Source organism: Oryzias latipes, chromosome 9 (assembly GCF_053564925.1).
Source record: "Oryzias latipes strain Hd-rR chromosome 9, Olatipes_Hd-rR_3.1".
Taxonomy (NCBI): domain Eukaryota; kingdom Metazoa; phylum Chordata; class Actinopteri; order Beloniformes; family Adrianichthyidae; genus Oryzias; species Oryzias latipes.
In genome coordinates this window covers 32,174,596-32,189,801 of record NC_136245.1, presented here as the reverse complement: position 1 = coordinate 32,189,801, position 15,206 = coordinate 32,174,596, and the positions used below count along the sequence as shown (strand labels likewise).

The following is a 15,206-nucleotide window of genomic DNA, read 5'->3' as shown; positions in this document are numbered from 1 at the left end:
CGACACAGGTCAGGTATGTGAAAAAACAAAAACGTGTCTGATAATGGAAAAAACCTAAGAAGTCAGTTAACAACACAGACACAATGACCTTTATTCAACTAGTCCCTAATTGGTGTTTTTATTCTGGTTCGCCAGGCGGGCCTTGAACCGGGGGCAAGAGCATTAACCACTCTGCCACGGTGCAGTGGTTAGCAGGAATAGGTTATTACTTCATGTTGTTGGATATTACTAAACTAGATGAAGAGACAGATTAAGCTGTATCATCTGCATATACAGAGGAGAAAACCCACACAGGAGAACATGCAAACTCCACTAAGAAAGGAGTTATTTGGGATTTAAACCAGGGCCTTCTGCCAACCACTACACCACTCTGCAGCCTTATTTTCTGACTTGATCATCTAAATATTAGAAATCACGAAAGCAGTTTGATTATTTTTCAAAATGATTCAGCCCAAATCCATTACATACTTCCTGGACTCCAAATTATCCAGATGTTGGGCTCTTCTCCTCTGAACACTAAAACTTAAAATATGTGTTCACAATATGGACAAAGATAATGATCACTGACATTCTTTCAGGCCAATAAAACATCCGTCTCGATTATTTGGCTTATTCTATTGGGTTCAGTTTTAGGCTTGAGTACCACAGATGGTCATGTGATGCCACATCACATTATACTCTATCCAAAAGAAAAGATAGTAAAGATAAGAAGAGAAAGCCACAGGGCTAAACCTCATCATGGTTTAGAATACCAGAAATTCAATGATCAGCCAACGCTTTTCTAAACCAACTACAAGATTCAAGAGTGATGCTGGAACTTCAAAAAAAATCATCCAGAATGGTTGAGGCGATCTCTCTGCTTCTGACAGCAGAACCCTCTACTGCCCTGGGGTTATACCTCTCTCTGATGCTCCATACTTGATCAACAACTGAATCCAAACGAATGACTAACTAGAACAAAATCCTGAAGAAAGAAATACACCAAAACGATTGGGATAAAACATTGACAGGTTCTAAAAGGAGATGCCTGATGAGAGGGGTAAAGTCAGAAAGGGAAGGAAATGGAGAGTGAAAGAGGAAAGGGAAGGGGTAAAGAAATATATGATGTGTACACCAGCCATATGAAAGCAAACAGCTAAATTAGTCATGGAGGGAATGCAAATTTCCGTCCCCTGAGAGTTGCGTGGTAGAATTACCCTGAGAGAAGCTCAGGGTGAATCATGCCAACCCGCGGCACCATGTGATTTATTAGCAAACATCCAATTCAATAAGAAAGTGCTTAACATTCAAAAAGCTTTGAAAGTCTCATAAGGTGGCATTAACTATACAATATTAGCATTCCTACTGGGGGGGGGCGAGACAAGAGGCAGTGAAAAACAAAAACGCCCACTTTCCAGAACCGTCTTGGCGTGACGTGCCTAGTGGGTCCTGTGACAGACTGAAAACTCACTTGGCCTTTTCCACGAATGCATGTTACCACTTATTAACATAGACAACGAGGTTCATTAATTGGCACTCCAGCCCATAGAGCCGCTCCTCTTTGAAAAGGGCATGGGGTGGGGGTAGGGGTGGGGGTGGTAGAGCCACAAGGATGCAGAAAAAATAAAGATGAGAGAAGGACGGAGATGGAAAGACTGCATCATAAGCAGAATTAAATGGCATTTCAAGGAAAATAAGAACTCTGAGACGCCAGCACCTCTTAAACTTTAGTTTTCTAAGTGGCACAATTGAAAGGATTAAGAGCTAAGCAGGGATCACAGACATGTTTTACCTTGTTTACCCAACATTTACCATGAAAAGATATAAGAAATTATAGATCTGTAAGGTGGCCCTGAAGTGCAAATCACATCAACAAATCATTAAAAAACATTTTAAAGATCACAAAAATAGTAAAAAATTAAAAAAAAATACTTTTTTTAAAAAGCATTACATTTTTAGATTAAAAAAAAAAAAATCAGAAAAAAACAAAACAAAAAATATAAACGAAAAACACATTTAAAAAATATATAATTCATTTCTAGAAAACAAAATTAAATGTTAGAAAAAACAAACAATAAGATATGACACCTCACAAATAAATTAAGTAGACATCTTTGGAAACAAACCAAATTCAAAAACGAGCGATGGCTGATGACACATCAACAAACTGTGGGTGTGCAGGTTACAAACGATGTCACAGAACTTCCTGTTGACAACGTAGGAGGGCAAGCAAACTTTCATAACCGCTCGCGACACATCAACACGCTGTACACAACTTTACTTCTTTTGAATTTAAGGGAAACAACAATGGTCCATACCTGTGTTGTTTTATCAGATTGTGAATATTACAGATTACCAGCAGTCAGCAGGACGAAACGAAGAAAAACTACTCGATTGAGGGACAGGAGAAATGGCTAGCGAAAGGATTCGAGTTTTGCTTTTGTCAAAGGTCAGTTAGGATTTGTACTCTTCAGCTAAATATATATTTGTCTAAGGAATTTAAAAGTTCTTGGTGTGAATGTTTAGGGAGAAATGACAGTGAATAGCATACAAACACTGTGTACAGGAGTGTGTAGTGTTGTGAGTGAATGCATGGTGAATAGCAGTCCACATTTCACTTGGCTGCGACTGCTGCAATGTCCGGTTTGGGGATCCCAAATCCATCCTAATGTGAACTGATTGTGCGCCTCTAGTCCCTTGCCTGCACGCAGCTCCTGCATTGTGTAAACCGGGTTCGGGGACAGAAGCAGATAATTCACAAAGTCAAGATGTTTCATTTCTGGTTAAAGCAGCCGGTTCCACCGTAAATCTTTTAAATAGTAAGGACCTTTTCCATTATTGTATCATAAGTTTAACTAATAGGTTACAAGGTCTTTGGGCTGTATTTGAAATTGGTACTCCCCAGTTTTATGTTCACTTGATGTTCATTTGCACTTAGATCCGCCATTGCCCTCCAGCATGACGGTTGGGCGATTATCGTTCCAACCCACATTTAAAAATCAGAAATTTTGAAACTTTTAAAACGTTGAGTATTTGTCCCTGCATACAGTAGGTCCCGTATTCCCCTATGGCTTTGTGTGTGCATCTTTTGACATTCTTACATTCAAATTATTTGTCTTACAAACACTGAAGGACTTTTTAAAGGGGAAAAAACTGAAGCCAGGGGCTCCTGGAGACCAGTCTCTATCAACAACCCTGTGACGCATTTCAGAAAATAGGGTTTAGTGACAACCAGGAAGTTAACAGAAAAACGTTTGAGTGTGACATTGTTTAAAGTAATAAAATGCATTTTTGTCTTTCTGAATCTGTGTGTTTTTGTCTTTTATGTTGATTCTGATCTCCTGTTCTAAATAAAAAGGTTTACATAAAGGGAATCGATTTTATACACCCAATAAAAAGACATGGCAAACATTCAAACGTACTAGTAATTTAATAGTAAGAATCGTAGTTTGGTCTTTGAATCGTTGAGCTTGATTCTTGAAACAAACCACAGCCCCAAAGCTACAAACAGTCCACATGCATCAAACATTTGGAAGTTACTCCAACCTGAAGCTCTAACCATATCAGCTTCCACTCTGCAAACAAAGGAGAAGCTGCGCTCTGTGCTACAGTGGAGTGATGCTCCTCTCCTTATCAGCACAGAAGAATCTGGATGTACAGGGAAGAAAGGTCAAGCATGATGTTTAAGATCACAGTTATGAGCAGTCCTCCACCAGAGCAAGCAACAAGTTCAGCCAAAATTTACCTCTGAGCTGAAAAAAAAGTCGTCAGACATGGAAACGGATAAGGTAACCAGAGCAACAGCGTCGGTGTTGAATCAACAGAAAGAGAAGAAAATCCTGTTACTTAGAAACAGCTTCTACTGTTAATTGGAGAGATCGTCATCAAGTCACAGAGGAGGATTTATTTTTACATGACAACAAACTGAAGCGTCTCAAATGATCTGATCATCATCGTAGCAGCACAACAATGCGGGAGCAAAAGCAATAAAGACCCCCGAGTCAAAGGCAACTGGATCCATCAGAATTGACGGATTTTGACAAACTGAAGGCACTCGTCTGAAAACATGTTTTTGTTTGTCACATTAACAGGAATCCACGTCTTGCTCAAACTGTTTGGGAGCTGTGAGAGCTGCCAAACAGGATCCTACCTTTGCAACATGTTCCATCAGGACTCAAGGAGTGAATCAACTCCAGCATGCAACCAAATATGAGGTATTAGGACATGAGCTCGACAGGTGGCGAGAAAAAAAAAATTCCAATTTCACCACAGAGATGAAAGTTTGCTTCTCTTGTGCGTAAGGACTCGCAAGATTGGTAGCCGTTTCATTCCAAGGTGAGACCTTCTTGAATTAGATCATACTGAATACATCAGTAAGAAGACAATTTGCTCCTTATTTCTACGGGGGTGGTGGTGGCTGAAACCATTCTGTGGTTTACTGCAACCTGAAAGGAAAATGCATTATCACACAGACAAACACATTAACGCAGGAATCAGAAAGCTATAAAGCAGAAAATGAGGGTCCTCACAAGCAGACCACTGCTCTCCCTAAGTTTTTCTATCAAAATAAACTCGCTGGATGCAATTTTCTCATCGTGATTGCAGAAGCAGCAGCATCCGAGGCCCGTTTTTGCAGATGGAAACTGAATATATGGAAAAGAGAGGCTATTATGCATTAGAACAGCCACTAATGATGGTTAGAAAGCCAACAACTGAGATGTAATGTGTTAAAAAAAACATTGCTAAATTAATCTAATTAGTCTTTAGGATCAGATTCATTCCCTCCATGGCTTAACCGCGTTCTGAAGGAGTCATAGATCCCATTCACAATGATACTAACCGTTCCACAAACACGAATTTAACCCTCTGCTTTTCAGTATGAAGCAAATTTAAAAATCAATATTCAGCTTTCCAATAAAATGTGCACTTTAAGCAGAAGTGTGGTGGCCAGGGATAATGAGACATCAGCCTATTTCTCATTAAAATAACAGGAGAAAAATGTCTGGCGAGGTCAGAGGGTAATCCCCGCTTATTGTGTCCAGGCCACAGTGTGCGCAATTAACCAAAATGAGCGCTGAGAAAGCAACGTGAGCTTATTAAAACCAAGATTTGAAAAAGGCTAACGCGGCTCATATGGAGGGAACACAGGAAATCCAGATATATAGTGTAAATTTGGTCTTATGTGTTAAAGTTCTTGTATGATTAACATTTTCTCTCCATTTTGCAAATGGACTTCATGAAACTCCAAAGTTTTTCTGATTTTACTTTTTTTGCCTTTTCTTGCTTCATTTAATTTAGTTTAAAAACTCATATAGGAAGTCAAAGATGAGCGAGAGGAGGATCTTTCTGGAAGGTGTGCATCCCATTGCATCAGAAGAAAAGTGAATAGGATTCCAACAGTCAAACACGTTGGTGGTAGTGCAATGGTCTGGGGCTGCTTTGCTCCAAAACAATTTGTTTAAAATTGAATTCAAGTGCATGTAACTTATAGTGTCCTTAAAAATACTTTACAATACAATGACCACATGCACAACATGAACATGTACGTTTCATTTTTTTGACATCCCATGAGGTTCAAAGGAACGACAAGACACACCTGCGGTCCCTTTAAGATGCAACCGCTCTTCGCCACGACCCTCCACGGACCCGGACAACTCAAAAACCTGCAGCTCCTGTACAGGTTCAAACCTCTGCACATGTGCATGTGTGCAACTGAAAACATTTCATTTGTAAATCTCACCACATCTAGTTTTTTAGATTTAAAGGACTCGTTTCTTTTTGATTCGGTCATGCGGATTTCATCATCATCAACTTTATTTTCAAAGGGCTTAATACAATTTAAATGGAACAAAGCGCTATATATTAAAAGCTAAACATAACAACAGATGCTGTTGTGTAAATAAAAGCATAAAAGAAAAAAAAAAGGGACTTTTTGAAATCTTAACCTTTGTAAGAAAAATTTTTGGATTTGATTCAAAATACTTAAACGTGATCTATTCCCAAAAGTAAAAGTAAGAAATGAAAAAACAAATAGAACTTATTTATTTCCACAGCTCTGTGATAAAATGTGTCGCATCTGGAGAAGCCAAACATGAAGAAGCGGCTTTTAGCTTCTATGCTTCACAGATCTGGAACAGACTTCCAAAAAGCTTTAGATCTGCTAAAACACTCAGTTTATTTAAATCCAGGCTGAAGACCCACCTGTTCTCAGCGCTTTTGATTCCTTTACATCCACACCGTTACTTTAAGCTTACTTTCGATTAATTTCATGTAACTTTCCTTAAATTTTCATTTTAGTGATCACTCGTCTCTTTCAATGTTTTCTGTCAAGCACTTTGAATTGTCTTTGGACACAAAATGGGCTGGCATTAAGTGAAAAGACTGATTTCCAATCAGTAGTTGTTGTGATCTGAGGGAATATAACAGGAATGCTTAAGAACCTTTATCCTGTAAACACAAAGAAGTAATATACCATGAAAATTCTGCCATACAAGAAGGGATGGTGGACCATCAGGCTCAATGAGATGCAGCATTTCCAGGCAGATGCAGGCCTTTGATTAGAGAGGTTCAGCACACAGCCTGCAGCCTATCAGCGTTTGGGGACCGGTAATCAATTCTCTAATGTGGTTTGTTCTGTGCAGCTACAATCCACCAGTTGCAGAAACACATATGCACACCACGGCCTGAAAAGCCTCTGCAGACGTGGCCCCGTCTGCAAGCAGACACACACCAAACCAGATAATGAATGCGGAGAACAACTCCCTAATATTAACCTACTAAGTGTAGCAGCGTTAGGGTAATGTCTTCTAATAGCATTACCAAAATGGCCGCAGCTCTCCTGAGGCATACGTCAGTTCCTGCATTACCAAGTAGCACTGGACCCTGTTTATGGCCAAATCTGATCAGGATAGCACCAGACGCAGGGATGGCCGGTAAGAAACCTGGTCCGAAGGCTTCTTATCTCCTGACAGGCTCAGTATGGGCCATGACGTTCTGCACACAATTAATCCGATTGTCATCTGATTAAAGATTATACTCTGGTTAAACTTGTAAAAGGAATGGTACAGCTCAAGCTGTCATTAGGAGCCATTAAGTAAGACAGTTACATAAATAGTCCTTGTGAGGATCAGGAAGAGTGTGGACTGGACGCAGAGATGTTTGCTTCAGGCGGACAATCTGCTGAAACTCAGCAGCGACACTCTTCATTAAATAAGGGGGATAAAAAATAAATGTGTGCAGCAGGAACCACGCGGCTTCATCACCTGCCTCCAAACTTCACACAAACGGGAAACATCCAAGTCGGTCAAGTTGTATCATTGAGAAAAAAGATGAGAAGCTGAATATTGGCATCTCAACTCTCAAGCTGAAAGCAGGCATTTGTCTGCTTTGACCGAGAAACACTGGAGTCAAGAGAGCTATTTCAGTCCAGTAAAGTTCAGCGAGCATGAATCGCAACAAGTCACGTTTAGACGTGGCTGCATACTTTTCACCTCTTCGATCACCCCGTCCTACTGAGGTCTACAACATTTTCACATATGGATTTCATTCTTATTTGCCATAAATTTGTCGTAGTTTGCAATGCCACCACTAGAGGCCACCAAACTCTGCCAACCGTTTTAGCGATTGACTGTTATGTGAAATGGTCCCAAAGAAGATACTGAATTTGGTCAATTCAGACGCCATTTTTCCACCATGTTAGAGCTAGACGTCGCCAGTGAGCATTGATTGGTTTCGGTTTCTGCTGGTTGGAAGTCCACACCCCCACTTGAAAGCAGGCTACACAAAATCTGTTTCATTTATGGGACACGGGGGCAGACAGGCACAACCTATTATTGTTGAAGCATCAAATTAGTCAGTTTATGACTTGAATAACAGTAATTTCTTAGGAAATGCATTTTTCCCTGAAAATGTTGGGTGCTTACTTTGGTGTCGGTGTGTCGTCCAATCGGTTCCCCAGCTGAAACTCATGGGACTTGCTGCGGTGCAATGCCGTGAAGCCAGGCAGCAGGTGGATGAGCTTGCGGCTCGGTGGGGGCGGTGTACCCGGCGCCTTTACTTTGTTCCGCCGTCTCATTGGGGGAGTGCCAGGCGGAGTCATGGTGTTGACCACCAAAGGAGTCCGAGGAGGCGTGTGGCCAAAATGCCTCTGGCGGGGCGACGGGGGCAGCGAGCGATGACCAAAGTCCAGGAGAGGGAAGAGCCCCGAGGCCGGGCTGTCGACAGTCAGTCGATCGGCGTACAAAGAAGGGGTCAAGGCCTGTGGGCTTTGACACATGTGCTGGTTGTACTTGGACTGGACTTTGGGGCTTTGGGAGAGCTGGAACCGAATCCACTGACTGGCTTCTGGCTGGCACACCGGAGTGTTTTCTTTGCCAGATTCGGAGGTCGGCCACTGGATTGACCAGTCCTGTTTCGCCTGGCTCCCTGTTCAAAGTGTGAAAAAGACAGAAAAAAACTGTAACATACAGTTTACAAGTGAAGATTTAAAGCCGACTTTTGCAAGTGCACATATGCAATAATGATTCATGACTTATCGTTTCATTTAAAAAATAAAAATCAAATCTGTTGAGTCACAAAAGTCGCTGGGCTTTTCTCGTATGTCGCAGGAATTTAGAAAACAAATATTTCCTAAAAATGATCAATGTTTTCAAGAAAGGAGACAAATCTCTGGTGTAGCAACACTTCAAGGTTTACATTTCTCCAACTTTAGGCCAAAGTTCAAGCAATACCAATTAATTATGAGTTTAAATACTTTTTATTTAAATTGTGTCCGTAAAACTTAATATTTTCTTTCAATTTTAAAGGAAGCTGTGGCAACCTAGTAACTGACAAGAATCAGCCAATGTGTGGAGTCAAGTCTAACAAACAATCATAAATCCAAATTTTGGCCACATTTTAATAGATTTTTCAAAAAACAAAAGAAAAGGTCAGATTCTTCATTTAATCAGTGACCAAGCCTCCAAAGTTTTCGGACTTACATTCTTAACCCACTGGATCACTTGGGAGCCTTTACGACCGATTTAATTCATCTGTGATGATTATAAACAAGAGAATTTGTCCAATTTTCAAAACGTGTTTAATACGTCAGTGACTCAAAAGAAAAGCCCAGTGACTCATAAAAATGAGAATAACATTCCCAGAAACACTCCAAACATTCATGGAGTTTCATTTAACAAATTGAAGTTTAAGAAAATAAAAGCTCAAAAAAAGAAAAAACACAAAAGCAGTTTAAAACATCAGATGGCTGAGTTCAGTAAACACTTAAAATTACAGCTCTATTCAAAATAATTAGAAAGTAAATATTTTTTGGTTTATTAATGACAAATAAAACTACATGTACCCAATTTTTTTCCAAAGAGTCAAAAGCAAGAATTTCAAAGTATTTAAAGAAATGTGTTTAAAGAAATTGCAATAGAAAGTCATTTCTTCCATGGTGGTTATCTTCTTTGTATTTAAAACCAGACCATTAGCAGCAACACAGGCAGCAAGACAAAAACAACCAAGCGCTGTTTGTGTAATAAAGAATTACATTTTCAGCTGATTGACTCGCTAGAAAAGCATGAGGAGCCGGTTCAGCAGCGGTGGATGAAGCGACAGACATGAGAGAAATACTGACGTGTGTTCAGACACATGCGAGCGCAGAACTGCATGAGTCATAACACAAGAAACTTCTTTTCAACTTGAAATGAGGCAATAGCAGCAGAAATGACAGAGTTGAAAGTGAGCGGCCAGAATGAGTGCTTTTGAATTCAGATGGCAATACGTTACCTCCATTACTGTGCAATTTATCCTCCTCAAGTAGTTCTTTAAAAAAAAAGAGACAAAAGATGAAGGTTGTGATCGATTTTGAGTGGAAGACAGCTAAAATCATCTGAAGGACTGTAGAAAATCAGCAGGAATGCTGGAAAAAAAAACTTTTATAGCTAAACTCAAAAATTAAATGTCCTGCCATCAAATTTGAACTTTTTTTTTTGTCTAATTTCTATTACCCCTTAAAATATTATTGTGAGTGAAATACACGAACCAAGCAAGTTAAATTTGAAGGAAGTAAAAAATTCCAATAAAAAACAAAAGCAAAGACAATTAAAAAAAAAGTGGCAATAGTTGGGTTAAAAAGACAAACAAAATCACAAGTGATGACAGGCTAATATACTACAATACAACCGTTGTCATGTCAGATACTTGGAAATCATTAATCCTCACAAAAAAACGTTTTTTACAAATAACATTAAAATTGCATTGCATGGCGGCGTCTGTTCGCTTTATCGCCATAGCAACCATTTCATTTTTTGGTCGCCTGGGTATGACGAACAAGTCTATGTAATTTTTAAAAGAATTGTCAAAAGTAAACATTTTGGTTGCCTTGGCAACCGAGGTTTTTCCTAACCACGCTCACATTCCTAATGTGTTCATTCTGTATGTTATATTCTTTTGTCCAGCTTGAGCCAAGGATCAATGTAATGTTTTCACAATATTAAAAAAAATAAAATTAAATTAAAATAAACAGGGAAATGTGTGAACTTGCCAAGCTAAAATCTATATTTTCTAATTCCAACATTTGGGGGGGGATTCCAGATGGCAACCTCTTACCGAGGTCAAAGGTCAACAAAACTTTTGTAGTGGTAGATTTGACCTGGTGGTGTGTGTGTGTGTGAAAATTTGTAAAGATTGCTCAAACTTAACTTCTTTTCGCATCTTGTGGGGAAGTGTGAAAATTCCAAGACTTTCAGCCTTTTCCGCAACAAGTCATGACTCCTGTGGCCGTAATCACTTCAAAACTTTTAGCCTATCCCCCAACATGTGTGTTTTGGTTTTATCAATGGATTTTGAAATATTACTTTTGAGCCTGATAAGAGATTTTGGCCTCATTCAAGTTTGTGTTTCCTGCTGTACAGACCCATTCTGGAACACAGGGGAGTTCATTCAGCCTCCAAGGAGACTGGTTTTTGCTCCAAATGAGTACGAATCATCACCCTTCCACCACCATGCTTGACAGCTGGCACGAGGAGCTGGATGTTTGTCAGAAACTGCATTAGCCATGAAGGGAATCCATTGAACTACTTCACCGCGGTTGGACTTTTATGCACAAATGAGCCATTTTCCTGCCAAACAAACACACACAAACTCTGTTCTGGCTTTTTACAAAACTCTGTTGGGTTGTGTACTTTGTGGTGTTGCTCATCGGACCTCAAGTTGTTCGAAAATGAACTTTGACGCCTTTCTAAACAATATTTCCTCGACTACTGCTGCCCTCTTTTCTTCCAATCAGCTTTTTAAATCCTGTGAAAAAGAGGCTTTTTCCAAAGTCCCTCTCATCTTGTGTTTTTTTGTTCTGTCTACATTTTGATGTAAATAAATAGTCTAATGTACTTTTATAAACTTTGTAACTGCAAAAACTAATTTGTTCAGATTAAACACATGTTAATAAACATCAGTAACTTTGATATGTGAAACTCTATCACATCCAATCTAATGAAGTCCAAAAAGAAGCTAAGTCTCTGCGATATATTAGTTTGTGCTTGGAGAAACTGTGCTGTCCTGGTTGCCATGGAAACCCTCTGGTTTTTCAGTGCTGTACACCACACATCCTTGGAGCAGAAGGTGTTTCTGCAACACATCTCCTGCAGTCAGCGAACACCGTCAGAAACTCCACAAACATAAAACACTTTTTTTCTCCCCCATCAATCTGAGGTTGTGCGGCCCGTCGACAGCCATCCTTCACGTCTCTGGAAATTAGTGGAGATCTCTCGACTCCAGGCGGCTCCGCCTGAGAACCATCTTCATAATTCTGGCGCTGAAACACCCAGCTCAGCCCTCGAGAGCCATATCACCATGCAGAGTGGGCTTGAAAGAGCTCTTCTCCTTAAAAAGGGATGTTCAGACAAACCCTTGTCCAATCTTCATAACCGCTTCATCATTTTAGGGTCAGGGGGGGGTCCGCCACAGCACCATCAGGACGGGAAGGGGTGGGGGTGGTACTCAATCCAGCCACTTCTATTGGCAGACGCCTGTTCCACAGGTCTCTCAGAAATGTCCAAGTTCAGATTTCTGTCACACGAGCACTAATCAGGTCTAATTAAGAGTTCCAGCAACTGATGCAGGGATTGCAGACCGAAAGCTGCTGGGGGGGGGGGGGGGGGGGGGGGGGGGGGTTTAACACCTGTCACATAAGATGCCAATTAGTATCACAGTCTCCTAAATGAGGAAGTTTCTTGAGATGCTGACCGATCACCTTTGCTTTGAATTATGAGCTTCCCCCTTTAATGAATCTCCTGATGGGGGTCGCCTCTCTTCATAAGCACTTTTGGAAGCTGCTGCCGAAACCAGGTGGAAATTATCTGCAAGAAGAGCTGCGACCCTGGATCTCAGTCGTGAAAACGCTCCTTGAGGTAATTAATCAATTCACGGAGACCATTAGTATCTTAGAAACAAGAGCCCCGCCATCAGATCCACCAGGGCAGAACCCCAAACGATGACTGAGGGGAAGAGCAGGGAGTGCACCTCACACTTTAGTCAAACAGAAGGTAGTTTCTCCATTGATCTTTATGATAAATATGTGTGTCTTTCTGTAAACTGATCACAGCCTTAAGGCATTTTGGGATATTTGAACATGGGGTGGTAAGTTTGTCTGACTGTTGTAAATCCAGAGCAACTCAGAGCAGGAGAAACCATCAACAACATTTTAATGTACCAGACTCCTCAAACGATGTTAATTTATGTTCAGGTTTTTCCTCAGTATTTCAGTTAGTGATGCGTTTTAGCTAATATTCTGAGCAGTGAACTCTGATGATGCCCAAACGTGGCTTTTGGTTGGTTTGCAAGTCAATCCTGGTCTAAATAAACTAAGTATTAAGCTGACGAATTTTAGGTAATTTGAATAAATGTTGCAGCAGGGGGTGCTTTAAAGAGGAGCAACCACCCATCGATTCCCATGATATAAGGTCTAAATTGAATACACTTGGGTACAACCTGAGATTAAATTTATCTTTGTTTTTTTTGTTGTCATAAAACGAGGGTAAATGTGTACTTTTGCAGCGCTTTTCTACCTTTACTAAAGGCCCAAAGTGCTTTAGGCTCATTTACCCAGTATGCACTCTACATGTCACACACTGTCCCGCAGGAACCAAACCTGCAACTATTTGATCAGTGGTTGACCGCTCTTGGTCATGGTCACCCCATAACCCAACTGTTACAGGAGTAATTCGTTTGTTTTAAAAACAGACATTCCGGTTCAAACGTCGGTATTGTGAGGGACCGTCGACATTTAGACCCTGGTTGGATAAATTCTGACATCATTCATTGGGTTCTGAAGAGCAATAATGAAACCTGGAGAGGGACAGGCACATTGATGTACTTTCATTTTAATTATTTTTTTCACCCATTGGTTCACTCACGCGCCAATCTAAAAAGCATTTGCTTCTGGATTGCGGGCGGAACACTTGGTTCCCCTCCTCGTTGCTGAGAGCTTTCTGTTTACACGCTCTCCTGCTAGCTCACAGCCCCTCACACTCCCAACCCAACATTATCGGTGCAATAAAAGAAATGGTGAGCCATATCTGAGCTATCCAGCTGTACATTTCTGATCCAGATTCCAGCTCAGACGAGGAAAACAAAGACATTCATGGATCTGTTTGTCTGCAAGTGGAAGGGTCGGAATGGAGCGGAGCAGGGAGTTTGGGGCCCATCCAGCACTTTCTAGCACTTAGAAATGCAATTTTAAGCTTAATTTCCTTTGTACACGTCTTCCATCTTTCGAAAAATGTCACAATAAAACGTTAAAAACACCAAAAACATGATTTCAAACACACATTTCTGAGTTGCTTTAAATTTCATTTCAACTTCTGCTGAACGAAAACAAGCAGAAAGTCTAGTTTGTGGAGTTTTCCAATGAAAAACTCACAGATTTAAAGTTATTTAAGCAAAAAAATAAATATTCTGATTTTCAGATCATCTCATCCAAAGCTGATGTGTTTGTAAGCTTCACCCTTTCCTCTCACCTGGCCCTTTCCACATGGAGTGTCAGACCAAACGAAGCAGCTGATGCTCTGCCAACAACTCCTCCATCACGCTGATCGATGCAAGCAGCGCATCCCGCCTCCATGAACGGGGGAAAACTTTTGAGCAAGGCCGATAACAGCCTCGTAATTAGACTAATTACCCACAGATATGTTGCTTCTGTGGGATAAATGGCAGTGAAATGCCACCATAGCTGCTCTGTCTTGCTGCCATTGTAAACAGGATGAAAAGGGCAGCCACTGCGTTCAGAAAAGCAGCGTTGCTTTAAAACCTGAAACGGAAAGGAATTTTCTAGTATAAGCAGAAGGACTCAAGGCTGGACTTTGCTAATTAATTAACAGTCACTAAGCCCCCCCCCTCGCCAGGAAGTATTCATGATGAGAGACCGGGGGGGGGGGCTTCAGTCGATGTTTCTTCTCGTCTTTTTCGTTGCATTGGTGGGTTTCTTCTCTGAAAGGAGGAGAGTTCTTCACCTCCTGCTGTCTTCACTTATTTCTCACCTAATTGTATTTCATTATTCCTTCTTCTCACACGCAAGCACACCTTCTTTCCTCCTGGAATCCCTCTCCTTTCATATTCCCTGCCTGTATTCATCTTTTTCTCCTTTTTTTTTTTTTTTTTTGGATGGCATTTGAAGCCAATTAGGTGTTTAAATGCATGCAAAGCTGCCTGGGTGCAGGCTTCCTTTCAGCTGTCAAAGAGCGCAGAGCGAAGGCACAGAAGAGGCCTGTCGTGCAAAGATCAACACTATTACCCTGAGCAACACAAGGACTCCAATTCCAGATATTGTCCATGTGAAAATGTTTTGTAGGAGCGTGCAGACTCGTCTGGAGGGCCGGCCGGCCTAATGTGCGCAGCCTCTGGATTGCATGACTCATCCTCGCTGCAGCTCCTGAACCGCAATGCCAAGAGCCCAAAGTTTAAAAAAATAAAAAATCCACTTCTGTCCTCGTATATTTCCGCATGGAGACACGAAGCTCGTGTCAGTTTTGTAGAAGTCTAACCCTGTTTGATAACCTAACGTACGCGGCTTCACTGCTGTCCTGATTGAAGGCACATATGTGCGATGTTTGGATGCTGCGACACATCTCCATCTGGGTAAAACATGAAGAAGGCCTCTGCAAAGTGCCTGTCAGAGCTGGTGGTGTTGCACATTCACACATTTCAAGCAAGTCTCCCTGTTAGAGAGAGCCCATTAGTGGCTCCGTGAG

The 15,206-nt window shown here is 40.9% G+C and overlaps 1 protein-coding gene across 5 annotated transcripts in view; it reads right to left on the bottom strand.

Annotated features, from left to right (window-relative positions):
- ksr2 (kinase suppressor of ras 2) overlaps nt 1-15,206 on the bottom strand; it is a 126,355-nt gene that overhangs the window by 90,098 nt on the left and 21,051 nt on the right. For 4 of the 5 annotated variants that reach the window (XM_023958217.2, XM_023958216.2, XM_020705590.3 and 1 more), the window contains exons 4-5: nt 9,748-9,783; nt 7,902-8,403 (exon numbers count right to left, since the gene is read on the bottom strand). In XM_023958217.2, coding sequence (XP_023813985.1) covers nt 7,902-8,403; nt 9,748-9,783 — 538 coding nt within the window. The remainder of the gene's footprint in view (nt 1-7,901; nt 8,404-9,747; nt 9,784-15,206) is intronic. The other variant, XM_023958218.2, reaches the window with a different exon arrangement.